The sequence below is a fragment of the Salminus brasiliensis genome, chromosome 15 (genome assembly GCF_030463535.1).
Source record: "Salminus brasiliensis chromosome 15, fSalBra1.hap2, whole genome shotgun sequence".
NCBI classification, from domain to species: domain Eukaryota; kingdom Metazoa; phylum Chordata; class Actinopteri; order Characiformes; family Bryconidae; genus Salminus; species Salminus brasiliensis.
The window spans coordinates 24,343,861-24,364,468 of NC_132892.1; the positions used below are offsets into that span (position 1 = coordinate 24,343,861).

General features: G+C 39.0%; 1 protein-coding gene across 6 annotated transcripts in view; it reads left to right on the plus strand.

Annotated features, from left to right (window-relative positions):
* pnpla6 (patatin-like phospholipase domain containing 6) overlaps positions 1 to 20,608 on the plus strand; it is a 42,717-nt gene that overhangs the window by 13,432 nt on the left and 8,677 nt on the right. For 5 of the 6 annotated variants that reach the window (XM_072657821.1, XM_072657817.1, XM_072657819.1 and 2 more), the window contains 21 exons: positions 458 to 586; positions 690 to 770; positions 1,645 to 1,777; positions 3,006 to 3,080; positions 4,324 to 4,427; positions 4,850 to 5,023; positions 5,756 to 5,833; positions 7,125 to 7,330; positions 7,510 to 7,641; positions 8,283 to 8,406; positions 8,685 to 8,798; positions 8,895 to 8,970; positions 9,143 to 9,292; positions 9,615 to 9,678; positions 9,761 to 9,929; positions 10,276 to 10,458; positions 10,704 to 10,822; positions 11,051 to 11,207; positions 11,788 to 11,904; positions 12,057 to 12,126; positions 19,001 to 19,117. In XM_072657821.1, coding sequence (XP_072513922.1) covers positions 458 to 586; positions 690 to 770; positions 1,645 to 1,777; positions 3,006 to 3,080; positions 4,324 to 4,427; positions 4,850 to 5,023; positions 5,756 to 5,833; positions 7,125 to 7,330; positions 7,510 to 7,641; positions 8,283 to 8,406; positions 8,685 to 8,798; positions 8,895 to 8,970; positions 9,143 to 9,292; positions 9,615 to 9,678; positions 9,761 to 9,929; positions 10,276 to 10,458; positions 10,704 to 10,822; positions 11,051 to 11,207; positions 11,788 to 11,904; positions 12,057 to 12,126; positions 19,001 to 19,117 — 2,572 coding nt within the window. Of the gene's footprint in view, positions 1 to 457; positions 587 to 689; positions 771 to 1,644; positions 1,778 to 3,005; positions 3,081 to 4,323; positions 4,428 to 4,849; positions 5,024 to 5,755; positions 5,834 to 7,124; positions 7,331 to 7,509; positions 7,642 to 8,282; positions 8,407 to 8,684; positions 8,799 to 8,894; positions 8,971 to 9,142; positions 9,293 to 9,614; positions 9,679 to 9,760; positions 9,930 to 10,275; positions 10,459 to 10,703; positions 10,823 to 11,050; positions 11,208 to 11,787; positions 11,905 to 12,056; positions 12,127 to 15,528; positions 15,646 to 19,000; positions 19,118 to 20,608 lie in introns of all 6 variants that reach the window. The other variant, XM_072657820.1, reaches the window with a different exon arrangement.

Here is a 20,608-nt window from a genome sequence, read left to right on the forward strand (position 1 = left end):
GCGCTCTTCTTCTGTGGAAACTGGCACAGACACATAGACTTAGTTTGCATAGAAACCAGTATTCACTTGACTAGCTAGGAGGTGATGAGCTGATGAAGTGATGAACAGAATTTGCCAGCTTTGACTAGTGGGCTGGGTTTATAAAAGTTTTTTGGGGCAAAAATATAAAGGTTATATTTAAAGGTTATATACAAAACTACTATGTAAGCGTTTTTCTGTTTTGGAATTGATTTGTTTACATCTCTGTTTTATATTTATTTTCTCTTAAAAATGAGCCTTAGTGTCTAAGGTTTGCGATATGCCAATTCCATGTACCAAACTCTCATTATTCTGCTGTGCCAAGGAAAATACAGTTTTCTTTTATGAACATCTTTAGATTTTTTGATATATTAAAACTATGACTTCATGCAGAAATAATGTAATCTGAAAAAGGTCTGCATGTGTATGTGGTTTTCAGGGTCATCAGAGGCCATATAGGACAGTGTCTGCCAGAGCCGCAGAGGTGTCTACAGTCCTCCGCCTGCCTGTTGAGGCATTTCTGTCCATCTTTGAGAAATACCCAGAGAGCTTAGTGCGTGTGGTTCAGGTAGGAGTGATCATGTGCTGTTGATTTGTATAATTTATGTATGTTTGGCATTTAACAGTCTGTAAATGTCAACATCTGTATTATATGTCTTTTGTATCTCTAGATTATCATGGTGAGGCTGCAGAGAGTGACCGTTCTGGCCCTCCACAACTACCTAGGACTCACTAATGAGCTTTTTAGCCATGTAAGACACACACACATACACGAAGACACACACACACAAAATGGCCCTTAAAGCAATCAGGATTTAAGATACTAAATGATGGTATATTCTGTATATAATCTACAATTTATAATTTTTTCCAAGAACAAATCCTCATTTTTAACTGAAGAACTCAGAATTCATGTTTCTGATGGAATCACACAATTAATGACATCCTAATGACAGAATAGTGCTCGATACATTGCAAATACTCCTACAACTAGTAATAATAATAATAATAATAATAATAATAAGGTTATTATGAGTTTATTATATTGTGTTCTTTTTTTCAATATAGCCTGAATTACCTGAATTATTAAATTAACCTGAGTTATTTACTATACATAATGTGATTTATTCAGTATGACTTTTATTAGTACATAATTAGAGGTCTGTTATGTGAAAATCAGTAATAATTGTATTATTAGTTCTCTTACATAAAAAAAACCCTTGCATTTATACCTGGTATTACCTAGAACCCACATGATTCAAATTCCAATTACATGAAAATAATGTAAATGTAGGTAATAAATAACAAATAAATAACAATAATAAATGGTGTGGTAACAATGTGGTTTTGTGTAATATTACAACTAATAATGCCATTATTAGTGATTTTCATACAACAGACTTCCAATTATGCTTATCAACCATATAATTTGTGCTGCTTAAAATAACGTTAATAATAGTTACCAATAATTTAGCAATAATAATAAGTACTAATAATTTGTGTAGCTTGTTTCATACATGTAAGAGTAAGTTAAAGGTATAAGATAAAAAAAGACTACAATGAAATATACATTTAAATGTACATTTGCAAACACAGAAAAGGAAATGCTGCTTTTTTGTTGTACAGGAGATGCAGCCACTCCGGCTGCCCCCTCTTTCTCCTCACACCACCCGCACCAGCCCTGTAAGGCACAGCAAGCGATTCAGTAGCCTCACTGTGCCAGAGGAACAGCGCGAAGCTGCTGTTAGAGAAGCCAGCGGTAAGACTCAAACAAAAGCATGTGCAGAGTGGAGAAAATGAAATATGCAAGCAGGGAAAAAAGCTAAAAGGCACTACAGTATTTAGTGGTATCTAAGTTGTAGCACTTTATATTCTGCAAATTTCTAAATTGGATATTGTGTTGGATCCAGTGGAAGTTAAAACATATTTAAATTTAAACAAATGTTGCCTTATGCCTAAAATCTAGTCAAGCCAAGACATATTTGATGTGTGCAAATGCAGACACTCTGTAATTTCCCTCCTGGGATCAATGAAGTATTTCTGATTCTGATTCTGACACAGTGTCACACAGTGTTTAATCCCTTTAGAGAAGTATTGCCAAAATAATTGTACTCTTTGAAGCAGATAAACATAAAGGACCCCCAGCTTTGGGGTGGTACTTTTGGGATGAGTTGGGGATAGGGTGGGATGGTGATCATCCAACATCCTGACCTCACTCATGCTCTTGCTGCTGAATACAATCATATCCTTACAGTAATGCTTCAAAATTTTGTAGAAAACCTTCCCTGGACAGTAGAGACAATTACACAATATTTTAATACTATTGATTTCGTCAGAAACAGTGAATAAGCAGGTGTCCCAGTACATTTGCAGCTTCGGAGACTGTACAATATACTTATTGAAAGAAATCTGTAGTGGTTTTGAAGACTGAAATAATAGCTGTACTTTTGTCTGCATGTGTAAAACATAGTCTGTTAATATCAGAAACCACATAAACAGACCTATTTGAGATTACTCAACTGCATAGTGTACTTTGAGGCAAGTGTGTGAAAGGGGAAGGCTAAAAATAGGCTGACATTTTCTTTTTTATTGTGCAGCAGAATGCTTGATGAAACAATGTTCAGTGAATTGACCAATAAGCTGCTGATTACTGAAGTCTTACATGGTTATTTTGATATGATCTAACCAAGCACATTGCATTCTAATTATACATATGATTAGATGAATTTCATATTTCTGATAACTTTAATGTGTCTGTGAAGGGTAAATTAAGGTTCACTTCGATTTGCGCAGGCTAACACAGCATATAATGTAATATAATGTACAAGTAGCTCCAAGTAGAATGTGCTTTTGGTCATCTTCTTGTATTATCATAGTCATGTCATCTGTGAATTCTGACTGAAAGCCTGCTTTTGTTTAAAAAAAAAAAAAAAAGTAGTTCTAGTCAATAATTAAGAAAAATGTCCTTCCTTGGTGTTGTGTTACAGGAGATCATGGGAAGGAAGCTAGCAGCACCATTCCAACCCTCAGCAGGGCCATCTCCATGCCTGTGGATATTGCAGGTGAGTGTGTGTGCAGGGGCATGCAAATGTTTGCTCACCCTTGGTGAAAAATGATGTGACTGTAAATAGGTAAAGCAACACTGTTAGGAAGTTGTAATTTGTGCTTTGAGACACCACTAAAGGACACATTTTTTCTGGATGTGCTGAGAGATCCAGCACTGAAAGTGAAAGAAGCATGTAAACAGAGGCAGAAGAGTAATATTCCAGGTGTCTACACAAATATGACTCATAGTATAGTTAGCAGTGTGCCGAGCCCAGAGTAGCAACGACAGTGATGTCATTCTCCCTATTACAAGTCATGGAGCATCTCTGTCATTCTAAAGCTGTTATTTGCTGCTTAGTGTTTCTTTAAACGAGTATAAGATTAACAGATCTCCAAAAGACATGAAGTTAAAAATGAAACATTCTTTTCAGCATTTTAAGCAAAATGTGTTTTTTCTATCATTTTAGTGTGTAATCCATGCAATAATTTGAGCTCCCAGATAGCTTTAAAGTTAAAGAACTTGATGTCCACAAAACAGGAGAAGGCTATGAGAACATTGCAATGTGTTTTCAGGTAGTGTTTCCTCAGTTTGCATTGTAATTAAAAAATGGCAGGTAACAGGCATGGTGTAGGTCAAGTTGAGAGAACTGCATGAATCTTAGCTGTTCCAAAAAATGTTTACTAGCTGAATATTTTGTTAAATGTATGTCTAGGTGAAGCAACCAGCAACAATAATTATTACTGACTCCATGTGTAGACTAGAGTGCAGCTGTGGCAGTAGTCTGTGGTAGACTTGTTTCCAAGCTTTACATGTTGAACACAGATAATCGTAATGCTTTTGCCTTCTGTGGTCACAGAGTTGCATCTGAACGCACCAAGTGAAAGAGTCAACAGATAAGGCTTAACCTCACTTTGACTTTCTCTTCATAGTTCAGCCTTCTCTCCCTCTCTCTCTCTTACAACACTAGACCAGTACCAGAGGCATTATAGGTACACACAGTCAAATCAGTTCTAAGAAAAATGGATTGTTTTCTTTAATAAAAATTGAGCTATTTATCAAAACATTACCTTAACTATGTTAACTAACACTACTTATAAATAACTAAATTAATAAATTAATAATTTTACTTAAATCGGTAAATGATAAAGTGATTAAAGTGATTAAAATAGATGTTTGGTGTCTTTTATCGTAAACTCTTGAGGCGAAGTAAGCCTTTTGTAAACAGACTTTGTTTGGCAAATCATGTGTGTGTTTTGCAGGCATGCAAAAGAGCTTGCGTTCAGATTTCGACATGGCATATGAGAGGGGTCGCATTTCTGTGTCTGCAGAGGAAGGAACACCAACACCACCCACGTTTACAAGGGTTAGACACAAACACACACACACACACACACACACATATACATCAATGCATTTACACACACACACCCACATGCATTTATATTTGTTGAATTTCCCAAAAACAAGATCATATGAAATAAAGATAACATGGAACAGACACTGTCACTGTCATGCAAAAACCTTATATCTCAGCTTTTGTAGTTCTTCACTTTTTGATATAATTTAAATGAAATTCAAAATTTAATGATTAATTGGCCAATAGAAATGCTCCAAAAGTTTGCATTGACTTTCATTAAAAGTTTAGATTTTTTTCTCTTCTCCTGTAAAGTTTCCATTTTGCACATACAAGATTTTTACATGACAGCAACACTATTTCAGATTGTGTAATGTGCAGTGTAGGCCAATGTTATAAAGCTTAACACTGCATATGTGTGTTTCTGTCAGTCTCAGGACCAGCGAGAGAGGAAGGTGACAGTAGATGACGTGCCATCAGGTGTTTATCTGTACCCAGAGGAGGAGTCGGGCCAAGAGAACATTTATGGCCCGTTGCCAGGACGACCCAACGCCACCCTTTTTGAGGAAGCTCAGAAAGAGATCCTCAAACTCATGAGAATTGAGGTACAAGCTGTGTGTATGTGTACTGTTGTGTAAGCTCACACAGTTAAAGTTACACCAACACATTGCCCATAATGCACCACGTAGACAACAGTATTGGTTGACCTGCTTAGTCATTGTCTCTTCTGCAATGCAGGTCATTAAAAGGTTTATCCTACTGTCATTGGAGTAACTGTTTCTACAGTCCAGGAAAGACTTTTTTCTACATATGTTCGAGCATGCTGTGAGATTATGATTGCATTTAGGTCATGATGTTGACTAATGGATGTTGGATGAAATCACCCCAAAATTACCATCATTCCAGAGGGCACAGTTCCACTGATCCACAGCTCAAAGTTGGGGGGGTTTATAACCCTCAAGCCCATGCCTGGCATTATGCATGGTGACAGTAGGTTAATGTTTATCTGCTCCAGTGAGTCCTGTTCTATTGGCAGTATATCTTTACAAGGACTTGACAAGCTGTGTGTGTGCATTTGCACATCTGTGTCAGCAGTGAGTGCAACGTAAAGTAGCTGAATGCATTTATTAGAAGGGGAGTCCACAAGCATTAAGACATATGTCCAAATTGCATTTTCTTTGGACGCAGCTAGTCATGGCTTTAGCACACTTTTCTATACCTCTCCTCTCTGTTTTCTATGTGGTTCACAGCTTAAACTACCTGTGCTGTTTTACATATTTTCATACATGTTGAGCGTCTGAGTCACCTTACTTTTATTCATTCTTGTCATTTACCAGGACCCTGCTCTGCTGAATGGACGAGTTACTCTGCACCACGCCAAGGCTGGAGCCGTCCTGGCCAGACAAGGAGACCAGGTACTCCTCCACTTCACATCTGTCTGTCCTTCTCACTTGAATTTGTTAATCCTTTTAACTTCCATCTCTTAAATTCTATGAGCAACTGGAATGAATACCTTTCATAGGGCAGTATTAGACATATTTGTTCATTTAAAAAAAAAACAGATTAATTCTCTTTTTAGATTCTGATAAATTCACTTTTCCATTCAATGAGTCAATGCATTACCCCTCTGAGTTTATCTGAGTATGAAAGATAAATCATCCCCAATTTTGTGTCTTATCACTGGTTTGTGAGTGAATATGTGTTTTGATCTACTCACCAGGAGCCAACTAATATGAATCTTATTAGCTATTTTATTTCATAAACTGGAAGCCTGTACGACTTCTGAAAGTTGGTGGCATTGTTTTGGGGTTTGTTTGCCTTATCGCATCAATCATAAGTTGTACAACTGACTTCACTGTCTTTGGTCATGCAAGAACAGCAACAGGCATACAGTGTTGTTTTCAATAAAAGCTGAATTGTTTATTCAGTATTGTGCATTATATCAGTACATTTCTAATCAGACTTTAAATGGCTATACAGAGTTTGGGCATTTGTGCCATAACCTGTTTTCTGATTTACCGGTAGCTCTGTTATAAATAAATTGCTAATAAAGAAATGTTAAATTAATTACTAATAATGTCAGATAGAATACATATGAAATGTATGCAAAATTTTACACATACCTGGGAAGTTATTATGGTTATTAAGGTTAAGGCATGTTTTATACAATTATTTTTTTCCCAATTTGCAGAAAAACATTTCCTCAGAAAAAAGTTCCTGTCAAATGTTTTCACCTATTTCCACTTAACAAATCAACAAAAACAGTTACACAAGTGTATCCAAAGTTTACAAACAATTCCATATTGTTGGCGTCACACAAAAACCTTGTGTCTCCAAAATGCACTGGGGAAGCAAAAAACTTTTAGTGGAAGTCATGTAAAATTATTTTATTGAAAGTCAATTTGGAGCATTTTTATTGGTCCATTAATCATGAAATTTGTATGTACAAAACAGATGCCAGACTCACATCATGGCAAAAAGTAGAAATTGACAAAAATGGGGATACAAGGTTTTTGTGTGACAGCATGTCACGCAAAAACCTATATATCTCTGTTTTTGACTATGTTTTAAATCTCTGTATACAGTTTTCTGTTCACTGTTAAAATATCTCTAACTAATTACTTTTCCTTTTTGCTTTTCCTCTTCTTTCACTCTGTTCTTTTTCCTTCTTCCTTTTCTGTATGCTCTCCCTTGCTCTGCTGTCAGGACGTGAGTCTGCATTTTGTGCTGTCGGGCTGCCTGCATGTGTACCAGCGTATGATCGATAAACAAGAGGATGTGTGTCTATTTGTGACACAGCCGGGTGAGATGGTCGGTCAGCTGGCCGTGCTGACCGGTGAGCCCCTTATCTTCACTATCCGGGCTGTCCGAGACTGTACTTTCCTCAAAATCTCCAAATCTGACTTCTATGAGTAAGTCTCACTAATAGCAGATCAATAACAGTCAAGTCAATGTAGCCTGTTTATAAAATGCACACTACAGATGTGACAAAGTACAGCAGGCTGTCTACTTCCACAGAAATACAAGTCTGGTTTTGCATTTGGCTTGAAATTATTGATGAAATTGTTGCTGTATTCTGTCCTATCTGTAGGATCATGCGGGAGCAGCCCAGCGTGGTTCTGAGTGCAGCTCACACTGTGGCCATCCGCATGTCTCCATTCGTAAGGCAGATGGACTTTGCTATAGACTGGATGGCTGTGGAGGCTGGACGTGCTCTATACAGGTACTTTAATAAGGGACAGGTACAGGTACTTTAATAAGGATAATAAGTACCTTTAATAAGTTACTAGTAGCTGCCACTGCTGATACTACTACTTCAAGTATTACAGTGGGACTAATACCACTACATGAGGCTGCCAAGACTACCATTAATGGTATAGTAAACAGACACCTGAACATACACACTGTAATCAAAGGTGTTAAAAGGAGGGGTTTCTCCTTTTCTGCAGTAACAATCTGCATATATTTTGGATTATTGCTGTTAGTAGTTGATTGCGTTCCAACCACAAGAGCATTAGTGAGGTCAGGTTCTGATGTTGAGTGATGGGATCTAGATCATAAGTGTCACTCAAACTTATCCAAGATATTGACTGGAACTCCATCACTCAACAGTCCCAATGCAGAGGGGCTTTTTACCCTAGCTTTGCATCTGGTCTAATGACCTTAGGCTCATGTTCTGCTGTTTCAGAGTATCTCATTATATTGCAAGCATTTTTCTGTGGAGATTATACAAGATGTGTCTGTGCAGCAGTGGGTGACCTTGAAAGTTGCTGAATTTGTTATTTAGAAAGGCTGTCATGACTCTTTTAGACTGCTGTCCTATTGTAGTTTGGGCTACTTTTGAATTCATTTGTTTTCTTTTAGGCAGGATGATCAGTCGGATTGTACCTACATTGTGCTGAACGGCCGTCTGCGTTCTGTCATCCGGAAGGCTAATGGGAAAAAGGAGCTAGTTGGGGAGTATGGGCGAGGAGATCTCATTGGGGTGGTGAGTTCTGCTGACAAAGCCTTTTCCATTCATTTTTTACTTTAACATCTCGGCAGGTTAGTAGCAGTACTTCTCTTCAAGGACTAGACAAGCACTTTGGACATATAGTGTTTGTATGCCATGATCCTCCAGGATGTCTAAAATAAGTAAAAGGGCATTGATTTTTTTTAAACGGTTTAAATGACACAGATTTGAATAGAGATTGAATTTATTCTACAACTGGATGGGATGTTCTCTCATGTGGTGAATCCTGTTTAATTGCATATCTATTTTTTCAGGTGGAGGCATTGACCAGGCAGCCCAGGGCAACTACAGTTCATGCAGTACGAGACACAGAACTGGTAAAGCTCCCAGAGGGAACACTAAACAACATTAAGAGACGCTATCCTCAGGTATCAGGCTCACATTTATGCCCATAGATATTTTAAGATTAAAGATAACTAATGTGATTAATGTTTGCTTTATATATATATAATGTATGTGTGTAGGTTGTTACTCGGCTGATACATTTGTTGGGCCAGAAGATTCTAGGAAACCTTCAGCAGACCCGTGGACCTTTTTCAAGTGAGTCATTCATCATACTAACAACATAACACATGAGCAAATCCCAAACAAGAAGCTTCAACCATACCCATAACAGCCAATTCCCTTATTTTTCAAACCTTGAGTACATGAGAACAATGGTTAACAAATCTTTGCCATAACTAACATGTGAATACTTCTTTTTCTTCTTTAGGCTCAGCTCTGGGTTTGCCTACCGTGGCGTCCAGCCCTGATGTCACCAACCCAGCCAGTAATCTCTCCACTGTAGCTGTGCTTCCCGTTTGTGATGAAGTGCCAGTTAATGCCTTCAACCTGGAGCTTAGCCATGCCCTCAGCGCCATAGGTATGACCTGATTCTAAAATTGTGAGAAAGCTGATTAACATCAAGAATCACAAGGCAGATATTAACAATACAGTCATTTACAGTGTTGTTTATCATGTAGTAACTTCACAAAATGTTGGATAAAACAAAACTCAAATATCTTTTGATGTGTAGTCTGTAATAGTTAAATCCACTCTATATGAGTTGATATTGTATGTAACAACAACAAACTGTGTATACAGATAACTTGGACTGTAAGATAGTGGATTGAGACGGGTCTTGAATCGAAGTGTCTAGATAGTGTCTCACGATACAGTTTTAATAAATGCCTGTCTGATTTTAGGTCCAACCTTGCTTTTAACAAGTGACATTATCAGAGAGCGACTTGGAGCTTCAGCCTTAGACAGGTAAGAATAATGTTTTTCTGATCAGACCTATCAGACCTTATCTGTTCTACTGCACCAAAGTCCTTGTTCTTGTGTTTCTCAGCATTCATGAATACAGGTTATCTGGCTGGCTGGCCCAGCAGGAGGACATCAACAGAATAGTTCTGTATCAGACAGACAACAGTATGACTCCTTGGACACAGCGCTGCATTAGACAAGCAGACTGCATTCTCATCGTTGGCCTGGGAGACCAGGAGCCTGCTCTTGGCCAGGTGTGTAGGTTTCTCTTGGTACCACAAGAAATGTATAGATATAAATAAATGTTTAGATTAATATATAGATATTGAACCAGTCACAATGTTTGACTTTTGACCAGACACTGTTTCAGATGGGTGTTTCTGTGGGTGTTTTGGTTAATCAAGATATTAATGGAATCCAACAAAGTAGAATTATTTCAGCCACAGTAATTTAGGCTTAACTTTTAGAGCTTTTTAATGCATTGCTAGGCATTTCACAATATTTGTCATTATTTTCACAATACTGTAAACCCTTTATATTCTGCAACCCCAGTACACTGTTCTGTTTTTAAACTGGTCGTAATGTTTCTGTACTCCACAGTTGGAGCAGATGTTGGAGAACACAGCAGTGCGGGCGCTAAAGCAGCTGGTTCTGCTGCACCGCGAAGACGGACCAGGACCCTCCAGAACTGTGGAGTGGTTGAACATGCGTAGCTGGTGTTCTGGTCACCTTCACCTCAGATGCCCCCGCAGAGTCTTCTCTCGCCGCAGCCCCACCAGACTGGTGTGACTTCTTGCAAACATTAACTATGTGCAGATAAATAAAGCATTTATCAACTAGAAATCAAGGAAGTGTCTTCCAGCACGAGAACTAGCCTATTTTATATTAGCATGTAAAACTATACAATTTCAGTATTATTCTTCTTCATGTGTTTTTTACCTGCTGTGAACTTGATGCCAAAATAACACTGACATTTCAACGAAATTTGCAAATATTCAAAGTATACAAGCAGTTTGTGTGTATTTCAGAGGGAGGTGTATGAGAAGGTGTTTGAGAAGACTGCAGACAGACATAGTGATTTCTCCCGTCTGGCTCGAGTCCTCACAGGAAACAGCATTGCTCTGGTACTAGGAGGAGGAGGAGCTAGGTAAGTAATATTTGACTGATTTGGGGAATTAAATCCCAGAACTAATTCCGTTCTTAATTTCCATATAAACTAGTTTCACTTAACTGTGTTTGCACACATTTTAAGCCTCTGTTCATATTACGACTAGTTAGAGGGTACAAGGATACACCTTAAGGATAAGGTTTTGTTATTTTGTGCCTTTTGAGCACTGTGGCATACATGATTTGGTCCCTTTTTCTGTTAATGTAGGGGCTGCTCACATGTTGGTGTGATCAAAGCCATGGAGGAGGCAGGAATTCCCATTGACTTAGTAGGCGGAACATCTATCGGTTCTTTCATTGGTGCACTCTATGCAGAGGAGAGAAGTGCAGTTCGGGTAAAGCAGCGCGCAAGAGAATGGTCAAAGGTAGTCGTTGATCCCATTTCCCCCTTATCTACAGTCTATTGCAATAGACTTCTGCTTATTCTAAAGCACGGTTACTGTTTAGTAAATTTATTCAAACATATTACAGAAGTAATGACACATTAAAACACTATCTATCTGTCTATCTATCTATGTATCTATCTATATATAGATAGATAGATAGATAGTGTATATATATAGTGTATTGGGACACCTGCTCATTCATCAATTCTTTTAAAATCAAAGGTATTAATTGTATCCAGCGGCAAGTGTGTTGTATGTTGGATGATCACCATCCCACCTCATCCCAAAAGTATTGTATGGAGCACTATAATTCCAGGGAACACAGTCCCACTGTTCCACAGCTCAATGCATGGTGTCATTCTCAGCAAAGGGTGCAACTTAAAGTAGCTGAATGCATTCATTAGAGGGGGTGTCCACAAACATTTGGACCAGAGGTGCACAGACCTTTGCATAGAACTGTATTAGGGTTAGTAAAGATTAGTCGATGAACAGTTAGAAGCACAAAGACTTGTACAGTGTTTGTACTTTAGTGTAATTGCTTGTTTTCCTGCTTCCTCAGGCGATGAACTCTGTGTTCAAAACAGTCCTGGATCTAACTTATCCGATTACCTCCATGTTCTCTGGATCCGCCTTCAACACCAGCATTTCCAATGTATTTGAGGATAAGCAAGCAGAGGTGAGGTGCCACAGATGTGTATGAACCCATGGTGTAAGAGATGTTCCGAATCAACCTTTTTCTTCTCCTTTAATTCTGGTTTTTGTGTGGGTTGACGTTCTGACGTTGTAATGATTAAAATAGTCTAAATATTTCCTTATTTGATTTTGTAGGACTTGTGGCTGCCTTATTTCAATGTGACCACTGACATCACAGCATCTGCAATGCGGGTACACAAAGATGGTAAGTTAAGACTGAGTTTAGCCCACTTTGCTTTATCTGTACTTATGGATGTGTTTAATATTAGCAGTAATTCAGTGCGTGATAGATCTTACAATGATTTCCCCATTGTTTATGAATGGAGGGGTCTTTTAGGGCTCTATGTTAGTGCATAATGAGTTTTACAAAGATAAAGTACAGCCGTGAATTTAGACAACTAAAGCCCATTCAATTACACACACATTTTTAGATTTCTCAGCCTCTTGTATTGCATTTTATGATGACTGCCAATTAATGTTAAAATGTGCTATTAATAATTTGTTTGTTTATTACAATAACCAATTGTATGAACTATAGTGCGTTTCTGATTAATATTAAGTCTGAATATATTATGGATCAAATGGACATTAATTACAAGTAAAAGTAACACAATTCAGTGTTTCTGATACTAATAGATTCATTACGTTTAGTTATGGGTTTGTTACCACATGTTAAAGTAAATACATAAAAAGGGAAGGGTTGATGCTGCATGGTCTGTAGATGTATCACTTGCAGTTTTGGGGTTTGAATAAGTGTGCTGAATGAGCTACAATATTACACTGTGAAATCTGAAGAATGGTCATTCCATCTTGCTTGTCTAACCATACATCGAACCAAAAGAAGTTATAACTACATTGACTGTCTTTACTGTAGCCGCTAACTGCTGATTAGGTCTCTGATGATTGGCCACTGCCATATCCCCAAATCTCTGAACAAAAAACTTTTTCCAATCATTTCAGCTTAAATCAACCTGCACTGATTCTATCGCCAACTTTAAATTTTTTTTGTATTTTAATGTGATTTTACTGTTTTACTCAATCACACACTGGATTTGGGGATTGGACATGGTCATTCAGTCACACTGGTTCACCTGTTTGGCTTGTGGTACTGCACTTAGCATGACTAACTAACTGAACGTCTGCAGCTTGTCCCTCAGTCATTATTCTTCCTCCCTCCACCCTCTCTCATTCTTGTTTTTGTTAGATATCACTTCCTTTCATTTCATTGTCTCAGTGTGCTTCAGTGTGGTAGATATTCATTTTCCACCCAGTTTCCTCCATGCATATGACCATTTTTTTCTTTTCTTATCCATCTCTTTGTCATACACCATATGTTCAAGACCACACTTTCAAAACATGTAGATCTAAACATCTGTTAAATAGCCATCACTATGCTTAGAGGTGACATTAGTGCTTCTTTAGAACTTCTATTGTGTTTTGCTGGTAGAGTTGTGCAGAAAGCTCTTCTCATAGTAGGATCCAGAACATTATTTCCCTTTGCTTTCCTAGTTAAATGTCCCCATTTAACATCACTCCCCCCTGCTCCCACTCTTATAGTCTCCTGTAGCTTTGCTCACACTGCTCTAATGCTGACCCATGACCAAGGAGATGATATCACAGGTTGCAGTTCAAAGGTCAGACACTGTAAATCTAAACATTCTCTGCAGCAGGATTTCATCATCCTGCAATGTAGGTCAAGTTGCACTCGTCTGTTATCACTGGATGTTCATAGTACAGGTGTTGTACTTCTTGTTGCATTCTTTCTTAATCAGAGAAGAACCCAAACCGATAATGTTACTGATTAGCTGGGTGTGTTAACGCCTAATTCGTTTGGGTGTGTTAAAGGGGCATTCCATCAATTGTATGCATAATTCAAGAGTTTAGGTGTGAAGAAAGTCATTCAGAGTGGTTTAGTCTGAAATCTGGTCTGTGCAAAAGTTCTGGTTACTTTACAGTGGTGGTGAATGGAACCAGGGGTCGCAAGGTCCACTGTGCCAATATAGCCATATTATTTACTATCTAAAATCACCAGTGAGTCTGCACCAGTTTTCAGCGTTATGTTGATGCTGGTAAAATAATAGTAATTCTACACTGTATGTACACTATTGACCAAATGGACACCCATTCTAAGATGTGCAAATGCACACACACAGCTGTGGAGCCATGGAGAAGTGGAACTGTGTTTTCTGGAATGATGCTCCATCCATTACTTTTGGGATAAGCTGGGGAGTTGGTGATGAGGTTCAGGTGGTGATGGTCCAGCATCTTGAAGTCAATAACGGGCTTGTTGCTAAATGCAATCAAATCCTCACAGAAATGCACCAAAATCTAGTAGATATCCTTCCTTGGACAATAGAGAGTTACTTCCAAAAAAAATGTTTATATATAAGAGGAGAATGCAGTGATACAAGTCTTGACCAAGCACTCTTTATTGGTGCAGTGCAGAGAACACCCACACATACACACTAGTAAGCAAACACACAAAGTAAACGGTGAGCATACGTGCCCAGAGCTGTGGACACCCATCGCTGTGGCACCCGAATGTCCACTGCAGACAGGGTTAAGGGCCTTGCTCAAGAGCCCAACAGCGGCAGCTTGCCAAGCCCCTGGTATCAAACTCACAACCCTGTCCTCATAACCCTTTGAGCCACCACTGCTGTTATGCTACTCCAGCCAGTCTGAGCATTCACACTTTGTTTACTTCTTAATACCTATGTATGCAGACATGTAGAAATTGGTGGAATTCCCTTTTAAATAAGCCTGATATTTTCAAAATAATAGCCTGTTTTGGGGGTATAGTAAGACCGAATGCTCAGAAAGCATTTCCTCATCCTTTTTGTCGACACCTTAAGAAAGAGTGAGATTCTAGACCATCCGTGCGTTCATATTACTTATTACTCATATTTCAGTTTTCTGTTTTGCTCAGTTTGTTTAAGTGGCCTGCAGATTTGCTCTCTGTCTGTTTCTCTCAATCTCTCTATCTCTGTTACTCTTGCTCTCTTTCTCTTTCTTTCTTCTTTTCTTTTCCCATCCCTTCTTTGCTATACTGCTCTTGAGCCTGACATTTGTTATCTCTAACCATTGCTGTGTGCTAACACTTATCTCTCCACATATATAGCAAACACAAACCTCAGATTATTCTAATAGCCTGCTCAGGTTATTGTTTCAATTAGAGTTTTCAATTCAGTTATAGTCCACTAGCCTTCTATTGAAGACAGAAACCTATGTAATGTAGTTTAAAACATAGGTTACAAACTATATAGTGCAGCCTATTTAGACTCCCGATCAGCAGTATATTTGTGACAGCCAACTATACCAGTGTTAATCTGTTTGTTCGTTCATTCTGTGAGTGAAGTGTCATGTAGAATTGCTCCCCGTTGGGGGTTTTATAGATATTCTTTTCCTCTTTTTCCTGCCATTCTCAGTCATTTGCCTCTTTTGTTTTTTTTCACTTCCCTTCTGTGTTATGTATCCATCTTTACCTATCTTTCTCTCTTTCTCTATCTCTACATTTCTCTCTCTCTCTCTCTCTCTCTCTCTTTCTCTTTCTCTCTGTCCCCTTTGACCTGTCCGTTTTTGATTCCCTCTTCATCTTCATTTTTGCCAGGCTGTGTGTGGCGCTATGTTAGAGCCAGTGCCTCCTACACCCCTTATTTACCTCCTCTCTGCGACCCCAAGGATGGCCACCTCCTCGTGGATGGTTGCTATGTAAACAATGTCCCAGGTCAGAAATCCCCCCCTCCAAACCCCACCCCTGTAACCAGCTGCTTCAAAGGGAGAGTCCCAGGGAAAAACACAAAAAAACAACCCACAACCTCCCCATTCTTTCAAATCCTTTTTTTTTTAAATATATATATTAACCTATTGCTGACCAGTCGGACATTGGGATCCCATGGCTTGGAAGGAAGGATTAAAGTGTCCACCGTGAGATGGAGTAGAGGGGAGTGACAGTGCCGTTCTTACTTAGTGTTGATTTGATGCGTTTTGACCAAAGATGTTAATGGCTACCAATGAAGGAAGGCCAGCAGCCAACAGTTAGCTTAGCAATACTGCATTAATGTAGTGGCTGTTTGGTTTCATTCATTGTTTGTAAAGTTAGCATTTTTGGTCAAACTATTCTTTAAACACCACATTTAAATTTGGTTATTTTCCTTTCTGTTGTTTTGCAAGATTTCTTTCTGTTTCTGATTGGTTAGCGACACTTTCCTTTATAACATTATGTAATGCAGAACTGCATGGCCCACCCTCATTGCTTCCCCTAGTGTACTGATAATGATATCTCTGCATGTCTATTTATGTGTTATCCATCACCAGTCTTCAGCTTTAGAGACCTTGAGAAGAGCTAACCTGGATAATTATGGGTTCACACACTGATCAGCCAAACCACTGATGTTAAGTGATGTGAGACACATTGATGATCTGGTTACAGTGCACCTGTCAAGGGTTAGGATGCACATATTAGGCAGCAAGTGAACAGTCAGTTCTTGAAGTTTGATGTGTTTGAAGCTAAAAAAACATCTGAGCTTCTTTGGCAAGCTAAATAGTGATCGTTAGACGACTGGATGGGGTGTTCCTGGTGTGCGGTGGACAGTACCTATCCAAAGTGGTCCAAGAAGGATGACTGGTGAACCAGCAACAGGGTCATGAGCAGCCACAGCTCATTGATACGATCCATGGATAACCCACCTTGCAACTTACAAGACTTAATTTAGGGTCATTGACACCCAAGAATCATTGCTGCGGGAGCAAAGGCTCTAGACATAGGGACCAATTGGTCTGATCTCAGAAGAACTACTGAAGCTGTAGAAGTTAGTGCTGGCTATGTTTTGTGGAGTTCATGCATCAAGGGTTAGATCTGTTTTGGTGGCTTAATGTGGACCTACACAGTAATAGGCAGGTGGTTTTATTGTTATGGCTGATCGACGTAACTCATACTGCAGTTGATAGGTAAAGACACTTGCTTCAGGAAAAACATCATTAGCAGTAAAGTAGGGCTACTCAGTTCTATTAAGTTGGAAGCTGAATCCAGCTCAAAGTTCAGCCCCTCAATTGTGGAATCGACTTTTTTTTGGAATTGGCTCCTAGTTCTCCTACAGTTCAAGTGATAAAGGTTTGAAGGGTGCAGATTAGTGATATGCTGCTGACCATTAGGCCAAGCTCATGTTGGCAAGTTGAAAGCCTCTTTTGGCATTGTCACAGTACAAAGCCCTCTTAGGCAATGCCATGCATGTCACTTGTTCTTCCACTGCATTTTCCACATGGTCTGCATGCCAGGTCGGTGGTTTCATATAACTTAGATATTTGGTTTTAAACGTATTCTATGTTGGTTTGTTCACCTTCTAAATATCTGTTAAAGACTACATTTTGATTGTCTTATGATGTTTATGGAGACCTTGTCTTTGTCTTCCTCATCCTTGCCATCTCTATGCATGGAGAGCTTGTACTCTTGTATCTACAAATCCTACAGTGGCACACACAAACCAATTCTATGCTTGATTGAATTTGATTTCTTTATTTTATGCTCTTATCATTGTGTGCTTTTAGTTCTTATGAGGAAGTTGCATTCTGGATCCTAAAAATGACAAGCACAAACACAGAAGTTACATTAGAGACAAAGCAAATGTCTCCTCAATTGAATGGCTACTTAACAGATGCAGTTCAGACACGTGGCACAACATTTGCCCTGTATTCACTCCATGCACTGATCACACCTGCCTCTGTTATTCTCTTTCTCTATGATGCCCCCTCTCTCCTTCCAAACCATGTTGCTGCCATGCCTCTCCTGCCCCATGCTGGTTGCACTTGGTAATGCAGGCTAGGACTGGCTGGTTGAACCCGACATGTTCACTGAGACTGTCAAAAACTCTGGCTCTTAAAACCTCTCTGCTGGAGATATACAGCGTTAGAGGATATTATCATGTGTCAAATGTATCAGTTGTACATCGGCAAATAAGGCTGTACTCTTCCACTCTGGTTCATGTTCTGCTTGGGTTCAAGGATAGCAGAGGGTGCACCATGGAGTAATGTAAAGCCATTTGGCATATCTACTAGGGCCTGACTGATATGACAAGAGATTTAAGTTCTCAGATAACTTTGGTCAAGGTCACAGGCTGTAATTAGCTTGTTAGGGCTATGGATAATTCCCAGTCATCTTTAGGAATGACCAGGTGATGGCAGTTCCAAAACTTTATAAATACTCTGACTTCTCAAACCTTGTCCCAAAAAATCAGCAGTCTTGGCTCCTCTGAGATCCTCCTCTGAAAATGGAAATAATTGATGTCCATAAAGCAGGAGAAGGCTATAATAAAATGGCAAAGTGTATTCATGAACAGTTAACATGAACAGTGGAGGTTCAGGAAGGTTTAGCAGACTCTGGAGTGGTGGTGCACTGTTCTACTGTGCAGCAACTTCTGTACTTATTTAAAACCTATGTATGAAATGTAAAAGATGAACAGTGCTTTACTGGCTGATAAGTGTTAGAAAATTGTAACATTAGCCCACTAATCTCTAGGACCGAGTATAAAAATTCTGTATGTCTATGGTGCCTTGCTCCCAATGATTCCGGGATGGCTCCGAACCCACCACTACCGTGACCAGGACAAGCGTAAGATAAGAAGATGAATAAATAAGTACTTTGTCAGTTGGATTTCGGCTGATGCTCATAATTATCCGGAACCTTTTATTGGCGAAACAGTATATCGGTCAGGCCCTAATGTCTAAATTGGAAAAAGAATCTGCAATAAATACATAAACAGGTTTACCAAATAGTATTGTAACTTCATATGAGAGTGTTTGACAAAGCCAGTGCTTTTGAGTCTTCCTCACAAAATCAGTGGTTAACTCTACCTCTGGCATCTTCTCTTTGTCACACAAACACACATACATACACAAACACCAGTGGTCAGACACACTCCAGTCTCCCGTACGCCATCCATGGGGTGACCATCATCGCGGTTTCCTCCCAGCTGGCCCGTGCGCCACTAACCAACGTTGCTGGCACATTGCCCTGACGTTTTCATAGCCATTCTGTAGCCGTTATTAAGAGGTGGTATTCCTCCCTCCCTCCCCCCGTGTGGCAGGCTCTCTGTGGCGCTATGTGCGGGCGAGCATGACCCTATCCGGGTACCTGCCGCCCCTCTGCGACCCCAAAGATGGCAACCTGCTCATGGACGGCGGATACATCAACAACCTTCCAGGCAAGTAGAGCCCCCCTGACCAGGCCTCGGATCACAGACAGCCTCTGGGAGGGGCGGGGCCAGACGAAAGAAATGGGGTGGTCAACTGAACTGTTGAGTTGTGGGTTGTAAAAAGGACTGGGCACAGTTTCCTGCAAAACCACTGAAGCTTTAAGATCATGCTAACTCTGAAAAGTCTAGGGTTATTATTGTTGTTTTGTGGTACAATCAGTGTAAAATACATATCAAAGAGCAACACCAATGCATTTACAAAAATCGAACAAAAGCATGGTCTGGCACTTTATATTGGTTTGTATGTTGAATGAACACTAAGGTATAAAATGCGTTTTCTGTAGGTAACATTAGCTTACTAATGCTGATGAGGTACCTGATTTTGCTGCTCTAGCTAATGACTAGCTATCTACCTATCCAACTAGCTATTATTACAACTATTATTCCTCTGAGTAAATGTTAGTGCTAGCCTAGCACCACCAGGGGCTATTCCTGGTTTATCAGCCTGGTTTATTATTATGTCACAGTGACTTGTACCTGTTAACCCAGAGCCCTGCCAGAAAGCAGAGAAAGGGTTGTCAACATTGGTGTTGCTATGTTTGTTAATTAATTGTATTAATTCCATAATTATGCAGTTAATTTAAAATGACTTGTTTAAATGGTTTAACACTATTAGATTAGCATTATGTATGTTTACCTTTCCTCAAAAAAACTAAAATAACTTTTCATTCATTTCAAATTATCATAAAATATTTCTTCTTCTCACTTCTGAACCAATACATTGGATCATTTGAAAGATTAGAATCACTTTTCACAGAATTTAGTTTTAATAACTTATGAGAGAGAAATATTTAATATAACACTATACCATGCTTTTAATAGCGCTGGCAATAACCATGCAGGAGTGACTATTGGAGATGTTCAAGTGATACTATAGTATATAGTTTTGCAGTGATATTTGTGCTTCTGTGATTTGGGGAAACTGTGCCGTTATTTGATTGTGGGTAAGTAGTGTTTTTGCCCTTTTGTTTGTTGAAATGGTTCAGTCCGTTTTTTCACTTGAGCTAGTTTTTAAAATTATAGTTATATGATTATTTGACATTTTAGATTGTCAGCCAGTATGTTTGTTTGGGGTGGAGGGTGTATAATCCGTTTGGTTATGTGCTGTTCAGAGTGACGGTGGAATGAGATGAATTGAGATTATCTTTATCCTCATTATCTGGTAATCTAATCCCATCTCCACCCACCTCTAAACAGGCAACATCTTAAAAACCCCTCTGTCGGTCAGTTTATGTTTAGCGTTCTGTCTGATTCATGATTCGGCTGGCATATGGATATTACAATGAATTAAGGAGTTTTTCTGAACCATAAGTGAAGATTTAATGCCACTTTTTTTAAAAAAAAATTATTTGTTGCAAAATAGAAAGATATTTTAACCAGACGGTGTTCAGTGTTATACCACAGACTGGACTGAGACAGTGGGGAATATATTGTTACTGT